Source organism: Thunnus albacares, chromosome 19 (assembly GCF_914725855.1).
Source record: "Thunnus albacares chromosome 19, fThuAlb1.1, whole genome shotgun sequence".
NCBI lineage: Eukaryota > Metazoa > Chordata > Actinopteri > Scombriformes > Scombridae > Thunnus > Thunnus albacares.
The window spans coordinates 2,089,733-2,107,653 of NC_058124.1; the positions used below are offsets into that span (position 1 = coordinate 2,089,733).

The 17,921-nt window shown below is 39.1% G+C and overlaps 1 protein-coding gene across 3 annotated transcripts in view; it reads left to right on the forward strand.

The window, feature by feature from the left end:
* Window positions 1-17,921, forward strand: part of thsd7aa (thrombospondin, type I, domain containing 7Aa) — a 179,200-nt gene that overhangs the window by 108,406 nt on the left and 52,873 nt on the right. For all 3 annotated transcript variants that reach the window (XM_044335929.1, XM_044335927.1, XM_044335928.1), the window contains exons 7-8: window positions 8,567-8,761; window positions 13,756-13,996. In XM_044335929.1, the coding sequence (XP_044191864.1) occupies window positions 8,567-8,761; window positions 13,756-13,996 (436 nt within the window). The remainder of the gene's footprint in view (window positions 1-8,566; window positions 8,762-13,755; window positions 13,997-17,921) is intronic.

The following is a 17,921-nucleotide window of genomic DNA, read 5'->3' on the forward strand; positions in this document are numbered from 1 at the left end:
GAATGTGAGGCACCAGGAGATCAGTCCTGGCACTGCCTGAGGGAGTTCTCTCTCTCTCTCACACACACACACACACAAACGTACACACACATATACACACTTTCTGACCTGAGGACGAAGCAACTGCTTTCTTGTTCATCCGTTACTATACCAGAGAAACAGCAGGTAGTCATGGTGGTGTCTGTAACGCTGTTTAGCATCGAAAAGAGCAGTTCTTTTCACATACTGCTCTTTGTCTCTGTGGCACAGAAGCAGCTTCCCTCACTTGTCTTTCCAAGTCATGCACACCTACTCACAGTGTTGGTGTAGCTTGCTTTGAAAGTCTCACAAGCTCTCAATTTCTTCACATGGGAAGCAGCTGAACAACAGAAGAGCTTCCCTGAAGAGAAACAAGAGTTAAAACCGACTCTCTACATCTGAAGTTAAAGAGAAAAAGTAGTTCAAGATGCTACATCTGACTTACGACGTCACATGTCAGCAAAAAGTAACAGCAATAACAAAAGTGTCTGACATTAGATATGAAGTCCAAAGGTTCTGACTGTGTTTCTAAAGGCCACACTTCTACTGCCGCAAAGTAGAGTGAAACTTTATTTCTGTGTAGCTGCATCTTAAAGTTGAACTTTTTGCTGGGTGTTGAATGTCAACATCCATCACATATATGACATTTGACTCTATATGTTAAACAAAAGTCTACAGTTTTTTTCTGCTTTAAACATTTAGGTTTGTCTGTTAATTGTTGTATACCTACCTGTGACTCTTTATGTGCTATGCATTATTTCTCTTGGGTTAGAACTATTGCTGTTATAGTCCTGGACAGCCCCATGAGACTGTGGATGTAACATTATGCAAATAAACTTGAATTTTGGCATATAAAATGGAAATGAAGGAGATGAAGCCAGTGACACAACAAAAAATTCATGGAACCTTTATAAGGTCAGTGTTACTGAAAACTATTTATAACGTTGTGTGTGTCATAGTAAATCATTTTCAAGTAAGACAACAGATCTAGCAGAAATAAATTCATGGAGCAGTATGTGCCAGCCTCTCCACTGTGTTTTACATCATGTGCCAGTGGGTCCAATTAGAATGAAATTCTGCTGGACCTTTTATACTTCTAGCATGAATGCAGCTCGAACTTTCAGAGCAGCTGCTAACAGCAGTGAAAGGAATAATATAGCATTGAAAAATAACTGGATATGTGTTTCTTGTCTTCAGGGAAGGGTGGGACCAATTGGGAATGTGGGAAATATTTCACATCTTTGATTTCTGTTCATTGTTGTTAATCGGAGTCTAACTTGCCTGAATCAAAGAGATGCTAAAAGCCATCATTCTTTGCAGATTCTCTGAGGCTTTCTGAGGAAAAGTAAACATTTATTTTGGTGAAGCAGCGTACCTTGAGAGAATTGTTCCAATGCATTTTTAATTGGTTTTTTGTGTGTGTGTGTGTGTGTGTGTGTGTGTGTGTGGGGGGGGGGGATGTAAGGATCAGACGATGTAGCCTGCTGGGGAAATGTTGTATCATTCAGTTAATGAAGGGTCAGAGAAAAGCTGAGTCATTTGCTAACTATGAGGGGGGGGAAAAAGACAAAAAAGCTGAGACAGTTTGGCCTGAAAAGTCAATGATAATGAAGATGTAGCTGCTATAATACACAGCGATTATAGATGACAGTGAATGATGTGTATGGATTTGTATCTCTATCATTCCATAAGTTGGTGAACTGAAAAATGTTGGAACTCATTCTGCATTAATGAATCAATTATGACCTGAATATTGTAATTTCATCCAAACTTTTTTTGTTCTTTTTTTCCTATCAAAATGGTGTGTGCATATGCATATGTGTGTGAGTGTTTGTGTGTGCGTGTGTGTGTGTGTATGTGTGTGTGTAGGAATAGGGCAATTATGAGTAGATTCCTGAACCATCACACAGTAGCTGCTAATGAGAGCTCTGGGGAGAACGAGAGAGAGACAGAGAGAGAGAGAGAGAGAGAGATGGGGGTTGTTCATCAGTTTCCATATTATACTCATAATCAAGGTCCCCATTCACAGGCTGCAGTGTGCCATGTTGTTGCAGTGGCAGTGATTACCATCTTCCTCATCCTAAAATGACTTCTTTTCTACTACTAATTATCTTTTCTCTCTTTCGCTTGAAAAATTAAAAGAATATTGTCCTTGAAAGGTCATTTATTATGAAGTAGTAGAACATACCAACACTGTGAAGGGGTTCAGTTCAGAGTAGACGTGCTGAACCTGCCATTTGCTAGAATTTATCCCCATGGTGTTCATATTAGTTAAGAACAAAATACAAATTGTAGAGTATTATAGCCGCAGGCAATAATATCGCAGCAGCAGCTATTGTAGCCATTTAATTATGAGGGGAAAAAAGGAATGAACATTCTTAGAATAAGTGGTTTCTCATATTTCACATGATAAAAGTGAAATATTCATGACACATTTACTCAGGCCATATTCATTATCTTACAGAATGGTGTAGGTTTACCATGTTTCACGTTCAATGTGATGAATTTGGGCTTACTTCAGCAAACCAAAATGCTTAAAAGGAAAAAAAAAGGCAGAATTTGAATGATGTTGCAACTTTTGCTAAATAACAGTAAATTCTATGGAGCTCCTGAAAGGCAATTATGAGAAAAGGTTTTTTTTGGAACTACTTTTGCGTTCCCTCGCATTAAGCATTGCATTTCCTCAGAAGACTTTTGTGCTACCTTTCAATAGTTTTTGTCATTCCTCTGATCTACAGCATATTTCCACCAAAGCTCAACCACTGGCTGTGACTGCTGCCTATGCCTGGCTGTGCTTTATGACTATGGCTAGAGCTATGGCTGAGGCTGTGAATCTGGCTATGGCTATGGCTATGTTTATTTCAAAGGCTAGGACTGTAACTGTGGCTGTGGCAACATACTTTTTTACAACACCTATAAAGACTTGTCTTCACAGGAGTCATTTCAACCACGTTTTTTGTATCTATCTCACATGTGTCTGATGGACCAAATATGCTTCTATTTACATCAGTCCAGCTGTCTACACATGCCATAGCATGTAACATAATTACACATGTAACCACAACCCAAAGTGTATTTTAAAGCTTCAAGTCTATGCTATGCATGTAGCCACAGTGACTGTGTATTGGGTCCTGGGCACTGACCTACAATGTGCCTGAACACATCCTGTGTAAATACTGGCAGAGGCTTACTGGCTTACTCACTACACACCCATGTAGACATACAGTAAGAAAGTAATATTAGCCAAAAGGACAGTGTAAAGCCTTTCACCAGAACCCTGTGCTTCTATCTGATGTGATGTGTTATCATATACTACAGGAGTTCAGGAATGGCTTCACTATGAAGCTCAGCCAACACAACCACGTGAATTCATACACAGATGCAACCCTTGCATGTAGTTAGGTACACCCATTAAAGCCTTGGCAACCATAGTTATAATCACAGCTACAGGCAGGGCCATACCGTTGCCCCAGTCTGTCCCATCCATACATTAAACCTAACCCTAACAGAGGACAGGTACAGAGAACTTGCCTTCCACTATTTATATTCACATTAGCTGCAATAACACGGACTGAGTAGCCTACTATTACATTAGCAAAAAGCAGCCAGAGCAGGGGAGCACCCAATTTGCTATGGTCACAGCCAGTGATTGTGGCTGCTTTGGTAGTTTTGGCTTATTCTGGGAATGCAAAAAGTATTGTGAAATAGTAAAAGTAATAAAAAAAAATCCACTGTGACCTTTCAATTCTCCATAGACTTTCAATAGGTGTCAGTTTATGAAATATTAGGCCCACAATTATGACAAACTTGCAAAGCCATAGCATGTATGATGGATTTTTACAAGATTTGTTTTTTCCAGTCATTGTGGTATCTCCATAAGAAAATGGAGCCATGTATGTACCAGACAGCTGTGCAAAATCTTGTTTTTGTTGTTCATTGGAAAGCGGAAGAAATCTGAAGAAATAATGCCATCAAAAATAAATACAATTTTTTCAATTAGTATCAGTCCAGGCTCTGAAGCGGACGCATTCAAGATCAAGAAGAAATATCCTAAAGTATCACTTATCTCCATCTTTTGCCTCTTCCATAATCCTAGAGTGTTCTTTATTATCAGGATCCATTTAAATGCAGTTTCAGCCCCAGTGATAAAAGGAAAAACAGCTCAAGGTGACCTCATCTTCATCTTTCTTTCTTTCTTTCCTTCCATCTTCTGAGAGGCTCTCAGCTAAAGAGCAGTGGGCTTCCTTTTATGGCACCCTGTTGAATCAGACTTATTGCTAAATTAGATTAGCACAGCCTGCTCCACACAGTCAGCTTGGATTTAGTCTGCCTTTCTTCCCCATTACCTCTGACTGCATGAGAGGCAATCTCCCCCGGATGTTGCAGAATTGAATAGAGGAGATGTCAACCTCCGTCTGGTACATTTCTATCAACAGAGGTTCAGACAGAGGTTTGACTTGTCTGATGTGTGTAATGTTAAAAAGAAAATTGTCCCTTTGATCGCTTCAATTGCTTGCTGAGCTCAGGGTGAACTGATATCACTTCAGCTTCTCAGATCTGTGAGTTTAGGGGAATGATTTTGAACACCATGAGGAACAGCAGAGGAGAAAGGTGCTTTATCTCAAACACTTCCTTCCTGCTATGCTACAAGGCCTCTTTTGATATGACATTCATTTATGCTGAAAATCATTTGTTTCTGTAAAGGTGACATTTTTTGTTACTCGGCAATCCAGTCTATTCCTGGAAGGCATTTAGCTGTGGATGTAATACTGTAGCTTCATGCTTCAGGAATGGGTGCTCATTGGATAATCTTGTGGGAAAACCAACCAAAATCAACGCCTTCCAACCCATATAATAAAACAGATTGTTTGTCATTGCCCTTCAAGAAAACAGTATGAGTGTTTTCTGATCTTGTGCCCCTTTCATCAGGACAATATCTATCGTCATTTCCTTCCAGAACAACTCATATGACCCTCACAAAAAATGTCTGATCTTCCACTGTTTTAAGGTTTAGTTAAAGGTCGGCAACTAAAACTTCAACAAATACTGTAAATAGGTAAACCATGGTCATGGTTACAAAGAATCACTTGATTAATGTTAAGAAAAGATTGTGGCCATGGTTGAAAGAATTGATGAAAAAACAGTAACACCTGCACATGGACTCCAAATCCAAAATTTTTCTAAATGAATAAGGTTTGATTCCAGTTGGATCTTCATCAGATCAAAAATAACCAAACTTTACTATTTTGACCTGATGAAGATCCACTGTAGATCCACAGTCCTAGTCAGGTCTTTATCTGAAATCAGTTTAAATACAATAGAAATAGATTTGAATACATTTAAAGGATAAAGCTAGTGATTTTCTATATTTTTCCTATTGTTAACAAATCTCATATGCAGAGTCAAACTAACAATCAATTCTTCCTACACACCATTGCACTGGGTGACATGTTGCTTCTCCCCAAAGGCAATGGTTATGTTGATGTGTTTAGAAACTGCTCCAAAGACATTGTAGCGCCTTGTATGACACCACTGCACATGCACAGGAACACGGCTCTGTTTATAGAGCTTTGCTAGCTTACATGCTACATATCACAACCTTTTGACTTTGTGCAACGTTGTAAATTTCTCGAAGAGGTACACAGTACAAAGTCAAGAGGGTTAAATTTGTATATAGGTTGTTTACAGATGGAACATTTTTCCTGATGGTGTTATTAAAGGGTCATTGTCACAAGAAACATCAGGATTGATCCTCTGGGCACCAGTAGTATTCACCAAATTTAATGACAAACAGATCGGTAGTTGTTGGGATATCTCAATCTGTACTTAAGAGTTGAATGGATTTAAATATAATCTCAAAGATGAGCATGTTAAAAACATGTACAGTGTGTACTGTTAATGGTCTCTGGAAGTCTGACTCTGCTCATTGTTGGTATATGGGCCAGGGTAAACTGGCACAGGTGTGTTAAATCATCAAGTCCCTAGTGGCAATGCTGCCACTAAGAAAAGACATCATGAAACCCATCAGTGTCATACTGACACTTTAATGATTTCCTCCTACACCTATCACATGGAAGTTTTCTATTACCCCTGTCAGGGCTCCATACATCCCCCATCTCCAACGCCACCCTACCCCCACAGCCATGTGGCATCCCTCAGAGTTTCTCTTGACTGGCCTCTTATTGATGTCTTGTTGTCTCCTTCTGATGAAAATGGATCTGTTTTTTCCCCGGGGTCCCAGACATGTCATTCGACTCACTGGTCGCCATTCTTTCTTCCCTTCACAATGAGATTTTCACAGATATGGTCCTCAGGACAGGATGGGATGGAATGGAATAGGATGAGGGGAGTAAGGAGAGTGAGGACAGCCTGCAGATCTCGATCAATATAGGCCGCATTAGCAACTCAGCACCCCCACTCGTCCAAAAACAAATCCACCAAACGACTTCAAATGTAAACCAATATACCTTCTCAGACATCCATTTCCCTTAAGCCATTTAGGACAATCTGTATTTAAGAACGTAATCGTCCTGCAACTCAAGCTTAACCTCCAAGGCTCCAGTGACAGACCTGAGCTGTTCTGTAAAGAAATTAAAAACTTTGACATTAATTCAGCCAACACCTCTGAATTAATTAACACTTTGTATCCATTTTGTTTCTTCGCAAAGTGTATGAGCACAACTTCCCAAAGTCTTGTCATCACAGTGATGTTTCCAGTTGAATCTGAAAACCTGGAAGAACAAGTCCCCTAAACTAATCAACAAAATATGTCCTCAGCATTTATTGATCTTGGGCCTCAATCGACAGGATTATATAGGTACGATTAGGTAAGATTCATGCCCTCCATTACTTATAAATCATTGGTACAAAAATGATTTATTTGACTGTTTCTGATTTGCCACCACTACACCCAAGATTTGCTTAGATTTAGGCAATATAAAATGCATTAAAATTATTCATAAGGTACTTGACTGTATAATTTATTTATTGAAGTGATTGAAAAATTATGCAAACACATTAAGGATTAGACTGCTTACAGTATGTTCTGTATGTACGTATGTGTCAAAGATTGTTATATTTTGGGCTCTTTTGGGCTTTTCTACCCATACAAATGTACAAAATATGTGTGTCCATTTTTTTTTTATAAATGCAAGAAAATTATCCTCTTTTGAAATGAAGATTCATGATGTATCATTTCACTGTCACATGGAAAGAGCCCAATGGAAGATATATTGCCCTACATACTCCCCACAGACACATGTGATTTTGAAATGAGCATGTTTCTGTGCATGCAGCTTGTCTGGTTACTAATCAAGGCATTATTTTAATATGCACAACTTCATTGTTGAAAAAGCTGGTATTCATTCATAAGGACATGAATATTTCCTTTTGGTTTGTCTATTGTGTGTGCACAAGAAGCAATGCTCCTATCCTTTTTTCATTGATTTTGTTCTTCTTTGGGGGTGAAATAGAACTAGGAGTAAAGGTGTCTTTTGGAACCTTCCAAAACAGACAATCATGGCCACCTCACACAGTGATTGATCAAATCACTGCATACTAGTATGCAGGATTCAATTATCCCCATTTATCATATATGATTCATCATTATCCCCCCCCCCCCCCCTTCCTCTCTGTGAGAGCAGACTTTTTGACCCACAGCCATAGACTCTTTTACCTTTCAATTTGGTCAAATGACACCTTTATAAACTATTTTGTGTCGAGCATGCCTTAACTTTTCCTGTTGGATCTCCGTACTATGTAATATATACTAAGTTTTTCAAACTAAACAACAAAATATATGTTTCCTATTTACAAATGACCCACATTAGGATTTTCTAACCTTATCAGTGCTTTTTCAAAATGTATACAGTCAGCCTTATGGTTAGGGTTTGGTTAGGTTTAGGCACACAAAAACTCCTTGGTAAGGGTTAGGCAAAGATGGTGGTTTAGTTTAAAAACTCGGTCAGGGTTAGGGAGAAGTTGTAGTCATGGTTAAAAGAAACTGACATTGACGATGGTGAGAAATGGGAAACAAACAATCTCTCATGTCAAAGTTGCATGCTTTGTTGACCATCCATCCACCCATCTATCTTGACCTCCTACTGACAAGGTTTTGCATTGCTGCAACAATTTCTTGCTACTTCCACCTTTGCTCCTTGATAGACAGTAGTTATGATTCACACAGCTACTCGAGGTCTTTGTCAGTAAAATGTAATATTTAGACATTTGAACAAATGACTGATGGCTTTCATTTTGCTTGTCTTGCGAGTAACATGCAATATGCTTCATTTGCACTTAATTTACTATGGCACAGCTATATGGGTGAGACTGTCCTCCCAAGAAAAACAACACAATAGGTCGTAATGTCAGTTGCCCAAAAATGACCTGTTTAATTTGGAAGACTTGCAACTTTGCAACCATTTTTTGAGTTAATATTGGGAATATGAAGCACATTTAACCTTTCAACACTTTTTCTCATAGTTTTACTTAGATTACCCAAAAAGCCTGACACTTTTTAGTACTCAACATGTGCCTTTTTTGCATCCAGGTGAATATGTGGAGAGGCAGCTCTGCCGTGATGCCATCCTGCCCATGCCAGCCATCTGTGAGGTGCCTTGCCCAAAAGACTGTGCCCTGAGCCCCTGGACTCCCTGGTCTCTCTGCTCTCACACCTGCTCTGGAAAAAACACAGAGGGCAAGCAGACCAGAGCTCGCTCGATCCTGGCCTATAACGCAGGAGAAGGTAGGAACTGCTAGGTCCTGCACTAAGAGAACAAAGCAGCATGGGACACACTGGTAGAGTTAGAAAGATTTATCTCTGTAGGACAGATTCTTTAATTAATTAGGAATCAGCCAGCTATCCAAAAAGATCAGTATTTATCGTCACAAACCTATGGTCTAATAGCTCAGAGTGGTTCTTGTACCACTGTTAAAATCCCAGTCCCCGCTGTATTTCTCATTTGCCTCTCCCCCTTATATACTGCAAGAGAAATGTCAAAGTGAAATGAATTATTCTGTGTGTTCCTCTGCAGCGACTGCAAAAGTTGTGGCGTGGGTTACTGTGATGCAGGGTAAGAAGTGACTGGAGGGATAACAAGCCCACAGCACTGCTGCAAGACTAAAGCTCAGTGTTTATATTCACATTGTCAAACTTTATTGTATAATATGTTCCTGCCTTTAAAAATTCACAAGGGTTCTGCATTTACCTCTCTTCAAGGTCCTTCCCTGCTGTCATTGGTCCGTCCAATCTTTGGTACATTCATTTTTGATGTTGTAAGATGACGGTTGTCACCCGAGTGATTTTTGCTGATGTACAGTAGTGCATAGTCTCCATATGTTTAATTAGAAGGGAATAGAAATGTGGCTACCTTGATGTTATCTCTTTCCCCAGATCTGCAGGCCCAGCAAAATCCCTGTGCTTTTAGAATAGAAAAAAGCTCTTACACCCTAGTCGTAGTAATGACTATTGCTTAGTATTAAATGTTTCAAACCCCAAGGTGTGTAGTGGGTATCTAAATGGTGCTGGCATGATACAGAAGTGAGTGCCTCTGGGTTAAAGCCCAACCCTCCGAACTGCCAATCCTACTGTGAGAATCAAGCCATTCTCACCAAACCTCGTTATGAGAAAAAACGGGAGGCTGCACAGATGGTTAGTGTCTGGCTTGGCAGAGCATCCTAATTTTATCTTTTATGGCCCCGCTATCATTTTAACAGCTCTTGTCGTCTCACTTCTGGACCACATTGAGTGACATGCTGTCTTTGGCATATTCACAACAACACAGCATCCATACTGGAGTAAGGAGATACCTCATACATAATGGATTTCAGTGTGAATGGATACTCCCACCCCATCAACCATGCTGGGCTTCACGAGGAAGTCCGTGCCAGAACACGATGCAGGCCGCATGCTGTGCCTTGTTTATTAGCTTTCCTAGTATTTAGGAGGCAGACAGTGCTGCAGTGTTAGATGGATGACAAGCACACAGACAGAGCATGGAGCCAGACAGGTTGATGTTGTGTGTACTGAATGAAGCGTCAAGTCACATAGACCTTTCCCGGCCATCAGCTATAGTACACTGAGACAGGATGGAAAGGGCCTCAGTATTCAGCATGGGTCACAAAGTAGAGTAGGGAGTAGTGGAGTAATTAAAGAGGATTAAAGTACAAGATGCTCTCTTTACAAGATTTAAATCTGTCTTCAGCTGAGATTTGGAGTTAGCTGCCGTAAAGCTGCTCTATGTAAGAGTTTTAATAAAGTCCAGCTTTCTTATACACTTTGAGGAGATAGGATATGTTCATTTAGAACCTTTCTCAATGAAGATGATTTTTTTTTTTTTACACGTAACAGTGCTATGAAGTTATTTTCTTGAGATGATGTTTAATTCAAAATCTTTTAAAAACCTGGGTCATAGTTTTTGACCATCATTCCTATCAGTTATGATAATATTTTATCTTATCAACTTAAATTTTGAGATCTATTTTTGCAAGTCCATGGGGCTCCCCAGACACAGACAGGTTAAATCAGTCAGGTTACCAGTAAACCATTTATTTGAACTACTAATTTGTAATAGAAAATAAAGCTCAGTTATTTGTCTTCTGATTACAAGTCTCACCAGACAGCAGGTATTTTATTTATATAAATGTGCCACAGCCCAGTTTACTCCAGTGGACACCCAATTTGTGCTATTTGTCTTCCTAGTCCATGGAGACTGTAACCACTTGAGTATAATTTCTATTGACTGAAACATTGCAGCCGATGAACTTTGGACTGACCCAGGGTAGCTTTCGCCAACCGTAACTCCACCTCAAACCACACATTTATGTTTTTTATATTTCTGTTTGTTATGCATTAAATAAATAAAATACCATGTGTTCATTTGTGAGCTTTAGAGATATAGGCACAGCTAGCTGTTTAATCACCTGCCAGCTTCAGCTCCGTACCTCATGCACAGACATGGCAGTGGTGTCTAACTCTTAGAAGAAAGCAAATAGATGTATTTTCCAAAATTGAATTACAGTATTTCTTTAAGATTATATGTAAGTCTTCTAGGGAAAAATGTAGATGTTTAAGCAGAATAGTAAAAGAATAGTTAAGTAAAAGATACAGACTGCAATGAACCATTAGCTGTACAATCACGCTGACACACTCACACTGAACACTAATGTAAGTATCTAGGTAACGTGTTGGTACAAGCTAATTATTCAGGTCAAGATAAACATTGAGAATGACAGGAGGGATTATGGCCTGACAAGATAGAGTTGAATAAATAACTTAATTATCCACACAGAAAATGTGAAGGCAATGATGACGATAGAGTGTAGACTGTTAAAGAATTGTCTAATATATAGACAAGACAGCAAATGTGACATAGCTAATCTGCCGCTGTTTGAGCTGTGCATTTTTCTAATAAGTGTTGAGTTTAATTGGTAGCACTTAAATATTTATCAGCTCACTATTTAATTAGCCAATGAAGCAATAATGATGTGTCCTTCTAGGTATTAATGAGCTCTGAGTCTGATAAATGACTGGCCCTGATGAAATCCAATAATATCTTTTATAAATGACCCTGTGAAGGACATTACATAGAGGTCAGCCTGTCTGAGGCTTTCTCATGTCCAATTCAGAGGCTCTATCACTGACTGGAAGACGTCGTTCAATGACTTCTGAGGCGCTAATGACTGACCTTCTCCTCAGGGGTTCTCTTTTCCCAAGGTGATGGTGGCTGCTAATGACAAGGTTTTGTGGTGAACAGGTCACATGGTGTGCACACCCCACCTGGGTCCATATCCGGGCTTCTGACTCTGTATAGACATTCTGCCCCCTGGGCCATCTCATCTCTGTCAATCCTGCCGACTGGCCGGGCCCCTAGAGACCCCATGGTTTATCTCTCATGCTGCCTCAGCTTTGTTTGTTTGCCAACAAGTCATGGGAAAATCAAAGCTAAAAGCTAATCTATAGCTCTGCACAGTTCCCATTATCTCTGATTGAGATGCTGTAGGTTGCTCCTGTTTATCCAAACACACTGTACTTTGATGTGGTGTTGGGTTTATATATTTGTTCTCTCATAAAAAGAGAGAAATGGAACCTGATAAATGTGCAAATTGTCATGCAATAATGCAATTTTAAGTGGCAATGTACAAATTCCTCTTTTAATTTTTGTTTCCATCTTTGGTCAGCTACACTGCAGACATCAGTATAAAGTCAGGCATTATGCTCCATTATTATTATTTCCTTGCATTTTCTATTGATGAAGCCTGATTTTTTGCATATGGTTCTCTTGGCTTTGTCCAGACAAGTTGGCGCTCACTCTTACTAACTGCCCAGTTATTTGTCTACTGATTCCAAGCAAAAGTCCCACCAGACAGCAGGTGTTTTATTTAATATGAATGTACCACAGCCCAGTTTACTGCTTACAAAGTGAACATCCAATTTGTGCTCTTTGTCTCCCTAGTCTATAAAGACTGCAACCACTTAAAATTTATATTGACTGAAAGATTTATATTTATAACACTGTAAGCTGTTTATGTATACACCTCATAGTGCACACATAAATCTTAATATATTAGTAATAGTAAGTGTGATGGGCTCGAAGTCCCTCTATTTAGCATTTAAAAGCAGTGTATAAAAAGTTAATAAATAGTTTATAACATACTAATGTAGTCAGAAGCAGATATAGGTGTTTATTAATGTTTGTGTATTTGTCAACAACTATAACTTCTGTGGGCACTCACAAGTGGATGCTGCTGTATAAACAGATAAGGAATGACTATAATTAAACACAGTTGTAATAATATAAAATATGTCATTGTAGAAGTTATAACTGCTAATAAATACTGAACATTAATAAATACTTAAAATGTTTTATTTAATATTTATATGATGCTTACAAATTCTAAATAGGGGAAGTTAAAGTAAAGTGTTACCCAAAATAAATATTTACAGAGAGGCACAAGTTATAAACAAGATTAAACAAATATGCCCTTAAAAGTTCCCACATTTTCCTTTGATTGGAGGTAGACATATCATGACAGGCCATTAGAGCTCTATATATACAGAGCAAACTTTAAAATCAATTCTAAAAGACACTGGAAGCCAGTGCAGCCTGGCTAGAGTGCACATGCCAACTGGTATGTTGGCATTTCCTGGTATCCATTGCGCTTAAAGTTCTTGGCGAACCCTCAGACTAGTGCAGCCTGTGGAGTGAGACTCTTTACTTGACTGTTAGTGTGTGCTCCTCATCGTGTCCAGCTATTAAAGGCAAGCATCCTTGTACAGTAATATTGCTACGTATTATCAGCTCAGCATGCTAGTTTCTATCTACCTTTATCACCAATTCTAGTCAACTTTAGAAAGCTACAGCAAATGATTTCTTTCTTCTTTTTTTGGTCTCCTTGTTTTGGTCTCATATAAACATTAGAGAAACATTATCACTTTAGCAATGGTACTAATTTCCAGTTGGCTGATGTATTTTGCACAAGTTTTCTCTCCTCTTGGCAAAACAATCGACTAAAAGCCAAGAGTCAAGACCGAGTCTAAATGGAGCCATGACCGAGAACTCATCCAAGATAATAGACTTCTAACAGACTTTTTGAGTCACTTGGATCTTAGACCAGACTACCCATTTGTATCCAAAAGCTCTGATGAAGTTTCCTATGTCAGTGTTGAGGTAAGAGTTGAGTTTTTGTCAGTATTACAGCTACAACATTGACACTGGTTTATGTGCCAATATTTCTCAGGTGGAATCCAATGTCCCAACATAAGTGCCCTGCAGGAGGTGAGGAGCTGCAACGACCATCCCTGCACTGTCTACCACTGGCAGACTGGCCCATGGGGGCAGTGCATAGAGGACTCCTCCATCCCAGCCACCAACACGTCTGTGGGCCGAACACGTGGTGATGATGCCTCCTGCTCAGTGGGGATGCAAACCCGTAAAGTCATCTGTGTCCGGGTCAATGTGGGCCAGGTTCCTCCCAAAAAGTAAGATTCCCCATAATTACACATTTTAGAGTTTAAGCGGGATCTCATCTCTGTTACGTATACTGTAAAACAGGATTATTCAATTGATGTCCATGTTATTACTACCATATACTTTATGCTCACAGTTATGGTGGAAAGCAAAATCTCCCTTCCAAGGCTCAGATTACATGAAACTCTGTTGGTTAAATCATTAATACAAAAGAGCAACTGTGTTAAAAAGAATAAGAATTAATTGATTAAACATCAATGGTTAAAGAAGAGAGGTTAACCATGACTTCTGAGGAGCACTTCAAGAGAAAAATATCAAATCACTGAGATTAAAACTTCTTTGTCATTACATGAGCTCCTGCTGTTTCTCTGAAGCTAAAGATTACACTTGGTAGAAACCTGACAAAACATTCAGCAGTTTAAAATTTCATTTTCAGTATCTGGGTCAATTTTGGATGAATTTGCCAATTGTGGCAACATGCTTTGTTCCCAATTCCAACAGGTTTTGAATTTGCTACTGCTCTGCTTCATGACTGACTGGCTTCTTCTCTACTGGCAACAATGAATTAGGTTCATGGGTATTGTAGAGGCATTAACCATACCAAATTGATGGAGAAAATAAACTTTTTGTGAGGTCTCCTTAACAATCATTTGTCTTTTTAACTTATAATGATGAAAAAAAATAATAATGAAAAAATGGGTGAAAGCACATTTTCAAATAAATGAATGATAATTGACTTTTTATCACATATTCTGATTCTACACATATGTGCGTTAAGATATGGTTTGTGTCTTGTGATTCAAAAGTCTATCTTGAGTAAAAGTAAAGGATTCTATAAATGAAGTAAAAACAAAATAGCAAGGTTAGCATGTGGAATGTTAGCCTGGTTCAAGAGCCTTGTATCACCACCCACGTCTCCTAGTCGAGTAAAGCTTTAATGTCCCAGAGGGGTAGTTTGGCTCAGAGGCAGCAGTCAGTAAGAATAAATGCAGAGAAATACCACAACAGAAAAAAACAAAAATCAATACAAAGAAAAACACAAGCACACAAACTTAATGCCACTGTTACTGTTGTCATTCTCACATGTCACTAAAACCATCCAGAGAAAGCAGCGAGAAAAAGGAAACTGAGGGACACCCTGTCACATCCACAGCTGGTAACAGGATTAAGAATGGGGACGTCATCCTCCTACATAGTGAGCTTCCTGGTTACATCCATTAAAAATAGCAATAGGAGAAATTACCATAAAGATGGTGAAAAGCGAGATTGACATAGTTGTACCAGTTGTTGTACAACTATGTATGAATTAACAATGCTTGAATCTACATATTACCTTGATTGTTGGACACAATGTCAGACAGAAAGAAAGAAGTGACATGAAATGGCGGTTCTTTATTATCGGGGTTGGCTGAAAAATTAATATTGCTGAAATTTAACCCTTATGCAGATGTAAGAGTAGTCTTTACAAACTCAGTCAAATCTGCACAGCATGACGGTATAGTTGTTCTACACCCTTACTGATAACTCCTCAGGTGGTGACATAATTAACAGTGCTTCAGGACTAACACTTTCATTTGTATAACTGAAAGACAGCCTTTGTTATTGGTTGCAGACTTTGTTTGCACATGGCACATTGTGCCGTTTAGTCTCCTGGTTAGTCTGTTGTTGCTTGTGTCTGGCAGAGGTGTTAGCTGATGAGCTGCTGGCCAACTGTTTTAAGCATCTGGGTCTGTTTCCCCCCTGAAGGCATCTGCTGGGAACATGAATTATCTATTTATTTATTCAACAGAGTGGGAGCATTATTCTGGCAGCAGAGCAGCACTACGCAGGCAAACCCCGCTAGCCCCCATGCTGTGTATGGAAATTAATCTCACTTTTTATTCCTGCACTTACTCCTAAACCTACTGTTACATGCTGAGCAGTGAGCCTTCTGCCTTGGGACACACTTTCACATCAATGGAGAGATGGGCACCCGGTTTCACCAGCAGCACCAGCTGTGACCAGGATGTGAAGACTGCTGCCAGTACACACAAAGTGGCAATAGGGCATTCTAATGCATTAGCATGATAGCATAAATGAAAGATACATTAGGCTATTAATTAGGTATGTATGTCTTGCTTTGTAAAAGACACTTTGTTGACCAGTATGTGTGCATATCAGGTGTTTGGTATTTTCTTGCAAAAATGTATCTTGCAATGGGAATTCTCAGCAAAGCTAATTTTGGGGTTGATTCTTTGAAAACAATGCTACTAGTCTATGGGGAAGTGATTTTCATGATTTGGAGGAGGGTTATGGTTGATAAAAGTAACCCTGTCAACACACAAGAAAAATGATAAACCCCAGAGTAAGTACAGTGTGTACAGTAAGGTTAAGGAAGGTTAGTGATTACAGTTAACAAAAAAATTAACATTAATGCCAGGTCTGTGACAGATCACAATCCCCAGTCTCCTGCATGAAAGTCTGACATTCTTCATGTCAATCCACCACCCAGACCTTCACACCTTTACTTTTTGCTACACTATTTTCTACATCGGCACTGAACATTGGCACTTGATGTAAATCTTGAGGACAGTTGGAGATGTGATGCATAGCATTTTCAACATAATTTTATCATTGTGACTGCGACATGTGGAAAATTACCATAAACTACTCATATTTTTCTTCTCACAAAATATTTTTATGCTTGTGTCTCTCTCCTTGGGCATCTTTTTTGTCATTTTTCATCAGCTTTTTCTCTCCTTCTACTCATTCCACTCCAACCACTGCAGGATGTTGACAGTTTTAGCTCCATGTGCAAAGAAAAAATTGCACTAACTGCCATGATGCAATGTCAAATCAAATCATAACCATCTATAATACAACCTGGAGACTACAGACTACCCGTCTTCTGCACTGTGTTGGATACAGCACATATTCTGACACGTATACCTCAAAATGAATGTCATTGATTTACTGATGATAAAAACACAGTGAGCGCAGTTGATATTGGGATATTTTGTTTTGGCTCTGTATTACAGCACATCACATTTTATAACAAACACAGACTATGAGGATAGACTGCTTACAGGAAAAACAGCTTTAATTTGAAGGTATTTAACATTCAAATTGGCTGAATCATGTAGAAATTGTCCTTTTTGCAGCAATACACATATAATGTATTGTGATATCCTAACACTGTTAATATTTTAATTGAATTAATTTACAGACCCAGTGAAATAAAAACAAAATTATCCCAAGTTCATAACATGTAACCCTGGGAAAATTGTTAACAAAAATTCCTCTCCAGTAAAATGGGAGCCAACCCATCACATTATATAAAACTGGCCCTGGAGTGTGTCTCATAGCCAAGCAGTGTCAACACAGTTGAAGTAGTCACTATTATGAGAGGGGAGAGAAGGCAAGAAAAGAGACAGTCAGCATAGGCGAAGTGGTGAAGAAAACGGATGAGGTAGGGTAGGGTTAGGGTCAAATCCAGAAAGCAATAGTAGATTTGGTCAATGATGTGGCAGAAGTATCTGGTAAACCGAGGGTTAAGGTTAGGAAGCTGTACGGGGATAAGGTTGAAGTGACGACTGACGAGGGTTGACAACGACAGCAAAGCATGTATCCAGGAAAAATTAGGGTTAGGGTTAGATTGTGGTCATGTGTCCACTCCAACCTCCGCTCTACGTTTTGTGGCACTATAACAATGTTACATTATTTCAACCTTTGTTCCAGACAGAGAGGAGTCATAATTCAGTTGAACAAATGACTAATACTGTTCTTTTTCTGTAAAAGAACAGAAATCTTTCCCCCACTGCAGCAGTACACACACACACACATATAGCCGCAGTCTCACAAAAAGATTCAGTGCTTGAATCAGGCACATTGGGGAGCCTCCAAGCGAACTCCCAGCATGGCTCCTTTTGGCTCTTATCCAACACATCTCTATCAGAT